This window comes from Megalobrama amblycephala, linkage group LG14 (assembly GCF_018812025.1).
Source record: "Megalobrama amblycephala isolate DHTTF-2021 linkage group LG14, ASM1881202v1, whole genome shotgun sequence".
In the NCBI taxonomy this organism is placed as follows: domain Eukaryota; kingdom Metazoa; phylum Chordata; class Actinopteri; order Cypriniformes; family Xenocyprididae; genus Megalobrama; species Megalobrama amblycephala.
This window is the reverse complement of record NC_063057.1, coordinates 6,091,072-6,097,261: the sequence shown is the minus strand read 5'-3', so window position 1 is coordinate 6,097,261 and position 6,190 is coordinate 6,091,072. Positions and strand designations below refer to the sequence as shown.

The 6,190-nt window shown below is 34.2% G+C and overlaps 1 protein-coding gene across 1 annotated transcript; it reads right to left on the bottom strand.

The window, feature by feature from the left end:
- Window positions 1-1,641: 1,641 nt before the first annotated feature.
- ssbp1 (single-stranded DNA binding protein 1) lies at window positions 1,642-6,124 on the bottom strand. The gene is made up of 7 exons (XM_048155209.1): window positions 5,987-6,124; window positions 5,513-5,587; window positions 5,370-5,427; window positions 3,579-3,719; window positions 2,169-2,256; window positions 1,995-2,083; window positions 1,642-1,892 (listed from the first exon to the last, which is right to left on the bottom strand). Exons 2-7 carry the CDS (start codon window positions 5,534-5,536, stop codon window positions 1,852-1,854), a joined length of 441 nt encoding a protein of 146 aa, XP_048011166.1. The 5' UTR covers window positions 5,537-5,587; window positions 5,987-6,124; the 3' UTR covers window positions 1,642-1,851.
- Between the last annotated feature and the right edge of the window lie 66 nt (window positions 6,125-6,190).

Genomic DNA, 6,190 nt, shown 5'->3' with positions numbered 1-6,190 from the left:
AATGTTTAATTTGTTTCCAAACAAATAAAATATGGGATTTTAAATGGGTTTATATTTTGTTTGAAAACACATCCGCATAAATTTGCTTAAAATACAAACTTTTCCTATCTGATGTCCCGCCCTTGCAATCCATGCGTGAACCAATAAGATAAGCCGTTACGTTTAAAGCTCACCTCACACTGAGAGGCGGAAAATAACGGAAGACGGACAACCCGTCATACCAATAGGAGATCGCTGCTGTATGATTGACGTGGAATCGCTCCAATTAAAGATGACTCCGCATTTTCTCTCAGCAAACCGTTTAAAGCCAAGAGTACCAAACTGTGTGCACCGCCTCAGAGCCATAGAGAGAGTCTCTCTATGGCTCTGCACCGCCTCAACTCCCATTTCTGTCAATGGATTCTTACTGCGGGTAAATATCTTGAAATGTGAACTTATTCATATTTTATAGCGCATTTAAGATAATCTTACTGTATTCTAGAGGCTAAGAACGCCTGAAAAATAGAACTAAATGACCGTACCAAGTAACACAAAGGGTAAAATGCGCCCAAAACAAATGGAAATGACTGAAAAACAAAAGGAAGAAATGAAACTGCTGTTCTCTCAGTTTCAGACAGCTAACTTTTGAAAAGTTTATGAAACCAGATGTTTTACAAAAAACAAAACAAAACAAAAAAAAACTGACAAACTACTATATTTATTCATGAACATTAGGACGACAGTACAGTATAACAATTTTGAAGTGATTTTGTTGAACATAATTTCAAACATTACGCTTTCCAACATATCCGTTATGTTTCAGAAGTCAAAAAAAGAGACATTTTCACATTTTAGTTTCTTTTATAAAGAGTCAGATCCAGTTCATGGGACTGGAACGTGTGTTTACATGTCAAAGTGCATCCTGCTAGCGCCCTCTGTCGCGACTACAACAGCATGTCACAATCATACCAACAACATTACTTCATGTACCTATGTATGACTGTTAAAGGGATAGTTCACCCAAAAATGAAAATTCTGTCATTTATTACTCACCTTCATGCTGTTCCACACCCGTAAGACCTTCGTTCATCTTCGGAACGCAATATTTTTGTTGAAATCCGATAGCTCCGTAGGGCCTGCATAGGGAGCAATGACATTTCCTCTCTCAAGATCCATAAAGGTCCTAAAAACATATTTAAATCAGTTCATGTGAGTACAGTGGTTCAATATTAATATTATAAAGCGACGAGAATATTTTTGGAGCGCCAAAAAAATAACAAAACAACTTATTTAGTGATGGCCGATTTCAAAACACTGCTTCAGGAAGCAGTGGAGCATAATGAATCAGCATGTCGAATCAGTGGTTCGGAGCGCCAAAGTCACATGATTTTGTCAGTTTGACACGCAATCTGAATCATGATTCGATACGCTGATTCATAACACTCCGAAGCTTAACGAAGCAGTGTTTTGAAATCGGTCATCACTATACAAGTCGTTATTTTGTTATTTTCTGGCACACCAAAAATATTATCGTCGTTATAATATTAATATTGAACCACTGTACTCACATGAACTGATTTAAATAATTTTTTAGTTCATTAATGGATCTTGAGAGAGGAAATGTCATTGCTGGCTATAGAGGCCTGGCTATCGGATTTCAACAAAAATATCTTAATTTGTGTTGCGAAGATCAACGAAGGTCTTACGGGTATAAAACGGCATGAGGGTGAGTAATTAATGACAGAATTTTCATTTTTGGGTGAACTAACCCTTTAAGGGCAGGCACAAAGATACTCAGAGTTAATGTCAGTGAGCAGAATAACGCTATACAAAATATCCTCTTGGTTCCTAAAGTCTGGGAAGGCGTCTTCACTACTGGTCTCGCAGGTTTTCACTTAAAAACACAATATTATCTGTGGAAAGAGAAAGACAAATGATATTTGGTTAGTTTTTGAATGGTTAATTTATTTTTAGTTATTTTTAGAGTCTGTGGTAAAGAAGCACTAAAGTCTGACCTGCGATAATAGTTGTTGCCTGTCGCCTGACGTTGTTTTTATCCGTGTACTCTCCATAATCAAGCTTTCCTTCCACAAGAATTCGAGACCTGAAAATAAGTTTAATCCTAAGTTATTAGCAGTATGTTTTATTTTTAGATTCACAAATGCCTCAAAAATAAATAGGGAACGCACCCTTTCTTTACATACTGATACGCCACGTCTCTGAGGCCTGGTTTGAATACTGAAATTCTGTGCCATGTTGTTTTCTGGGTGACATCTCCTGCAAAAAAAAAACCAAACAAACAAAAAAAAAAACCTTTCTTAGTTTATTAAAGTCACCATGAAACGAAATGGACAGTTCTTATTTTTTTATGAACTATTGTAGTATTATTATAAATGATTTATCCGTGCACATTTTTTTTTTTAAATTCATATTCCCTCGTAATTTTTAAATCAAAATAACTTCCCCTCCCTCTTGCAGCAACATCTCTTCTTGGATGAAGTGTTTATTGGTGCGAGGGTGGGGCAACCTGTCACTCACATGAGATCAGCCAATAGCAAACCACAACCATCAAATTAATTCCAGATGAACAAACTTAAATGGTTAGTTCACCCAAAAATAACGTCATTTATTACTCACCCTCATGTCGTTCTACACCCATAGAGATATTTTTGATTCAATCCGATGACTCTATGTAAATTTCAAGATCCATAAAAGGTACTAAAAACATATTTAAATCAGTTCATGTGAGTTCAGTGTTTCTACCTTAATATTATAACGCGACGAGAATACTTTTTGTGCGCCAAAAATACAAAATAACGACTTTCCAACAATATCTTGTGATGACCGATTTTCAAAACACTGCTTCGGAGCTTTACGAATCGAATCAGTGATTCGGATCTCCTATCAAACGGCTAAACTGCTGAAATCACGTGACTTTGGCGGTCCGAGTCACTGATTCGATTCGTAAAGCTCCAAAGCAGTGTTTTGAAATCAGCCCATCACTATATTGTTGAAAAGTCATTATTCTGTTTTTTTGGCAAACAAAAAGTATTCTCTTCACTTTATAATATTAAGGTAGAACCAATGAACTCACATGAACTGATTTAAATATGTTTTTAGTACCTTTATGGATGTTGAGATTTACAATGGCATTGCTCTCAATAGAGGCCTCGCTGAGCCATCGGATTTAATCAAAAATATCTTAATTTGTGTTCCAAAGATGAACGAAGGTCTTACGGGTGTAGAACGACATGAGGGTGAGTGATTAATGACATTATTTTCATTTTTGGGTGAACTAACCCTTTAAGTACCACCCTACATTTTCATGACCACATATTTGCACAAAGATGAAAATTTTCTCAGATAAAGCATATCCGTAAACTAGAATTAATTTGTTTGTCACCTACAAACTTTAACATTATCTCTTTTTCCATCAACAACAACAAAACTATCATATCTTAGAGATTTGTCCCATACACTGTATTATACAGAATGAAAACTGAAATGTAAATCTGATCCACTCCATAGACTGTGCATAAAATATATAAAGAATAAACAGAAACAATAATAAATACACAGATTTATCATTAAACTTTTACCTGTAGCTGTGGGCTCTCCCTCCCCGGACCGCCACATCTCGTTTGTTGCCATGGAGAAGATGGTGACAGGGTTTCTGCCCTCCACCTGTCTCATGACGGGGTCTTGCCCCACTCGCCCAAGAAGCTGCACTTTGTTAATAGCTGTTAGGAGTGGAAGTGAAAAGACAAAAACATTGTTTTTTAGCAAAGAGAACAAAAGCAAAATGATTTAAAATGTACAAAACTTTTATCCTTTTATACACAAAACAATACTGGTTATCAGGTAAAACAGTTTTTCATTAAAATATTGTTTGATTACTGAATGCCTCAAACAAAACATGTCAATAATGGGTCACAAATTTTTAGATGAAAACAGTGATGAGTTCTTCCTTCAAGCACTTTTAATATAAAACAGGCAACTTTCAAACACAATTCATCAGGCAGATAATATTATGCAGTAGACCAGGGGTTTTCAATCTTTTAAATACAGTGATAATTAATATTATAAAAGTGTAATATTATAAATATTAGATATAGAAATATTTAGTTTCTATTACGTTACTTTTTTCCCCTACTCACTATAGTACTGTAAAATGTATTTGTTAGGGCTGGATAAAATATATTGATTTCTCGATTTTAATCGATTCTCATTTTTATGTACCAAAAAAGTCTCAGATTTCAAGTTTTGCCCATTTTAATACAAACTTCAAAGAATAAATACTGTTTTGGCACTCTTAAATGTGATGTGAGGGATCACTGTAGCGCCTCAAATCGAGCAAAGCAGCAGCGTGAAGCACACGTTAACTGATCATCTCTTCCACTTTATTACTAGTTACAGCACAAAATAAACATGAATGAACATCAGAAGGTATGTTAAACGTATAGAACAACTTACCAAAATCTGCATCATGTCTCACGTAATCACTCAATCAGTGTTTCAAACGCGGAAAGATGCAAATATAACAGCTTGTAAACAATATGTCACAATGTTAAATTTACCTCAGAAAAGCTATTCACTGTTTAACTCATTAGTCAGCTAGAAAAATTAACTCTAGAGATGAGCATTTTGCTAAATATACTATGCACTATATTACATATTCATTATATATTTTACTGTTCTTCAATAATTAATGTATGTTTGAATAAATACGTCAAATTTTTACGACAGCCATCATTTAATTGTTTATATTTAAAAAAAAAGAATGGAGTAGAAACTTAATTATGCTATTATAAAGGTAGTATTATAACTTTATTAAGTAACACTTTATTTTACAGTGCCGTAGTTACACGTTACTACATGTACTTACTATAGTAATAACATTAAATTATGCTTAATTACAAGTAACTAACCCTAATCCAAACCCTAACCCTAAATGGTACTCTATAGTAAGTACATGTAGTTAATTAATAGTACTCACTACTTATTTGAGTAATTACAATGTAACTACGGAAAATAGTAAAATAAAGTGTAACCCTTTATTGTTATAAAATGTGAGTGTAATTGAAGTATTTGTATACAAATAAGTTAATTTTAACTTTCAATAATGTAGTACCAGCTGACTCCCTGTATAGTTACAGCATTAGTTTAGATATGTTATGCTTATGAAGCGATGCTATGTATTGTACCTGATATATATCCAAGTTGATTGATATCGAATTGAAATCAAATGGTGAAATTTGTGTCAATACCCAGCCTTGGTATTTATAAATATTTTTATTTATTTATCTAATCAACTTTTATTATTGTTAGTTAAATCAAGTTTGAAAACCCCTGCTATAGTAGACCGTATACTATGATTGACAGATACTCACATCTCTCCAAGATCAGACTTGTATCTGTGGTCCTGTGTCGGACAAACTGTTTAAGTATCTGTCAGGACAGAGTGAAAATAGTCAGCCTACAGATATCCTCATAAACAAACATAAACATAAACATCTGCATCATGTTTTATTACCTGTGCGGAGGCATTTCTCAACATCTTCTCTAGTTGGTGAATGGTGCTATGATGTTTGCTGAAGGGTCATTCGCTCTGTGAAAGAAAAATGGCATTGTTAGAGTATTAAAGTTATAGTATACAGTAGCTTTTCTAGGTGAAAGTAATGCTGAAAATGATATAATTTGCCTTATTCGCATTCCGCATATAAAGACAGCAATGCCATGATGTAGTTCAAGGTAAAACGTCCTTTATAATATGATTTCTTCATTATTAATTTTACAGTTTAATCATTTAAGATTTGTTCTGTATTGTGCTTTCAGCAAATCCAATCAAGAAACACATGTTAATCTCCCGCCATTAACTTACACAAACTAGCCACGTTTAGAAGACATATTGCTATGGTGATTGTACGCTTTATACCTACGATTTATAATCTATATCGTCTTCGCAGTTTATATAAAAAGACAAATGCAAAGATAAACTTCGACTTACAAGTTCAAAAGATCTTGAGAATGCTTCAATAACCCCACGCTGTTTCCGGTGCGTCTTAGAAAACATTCCCCAGTAGCAACAAAAACGAACAACATCCGTTCCCGTTCTGTCCTCTCATCATATTCATTTGTTACTTATTATATTTTTGTGTGCCTTCAGTAGCTGGCATTTTTATTTCGCAGGAATTTGTTGCATGTACAATGA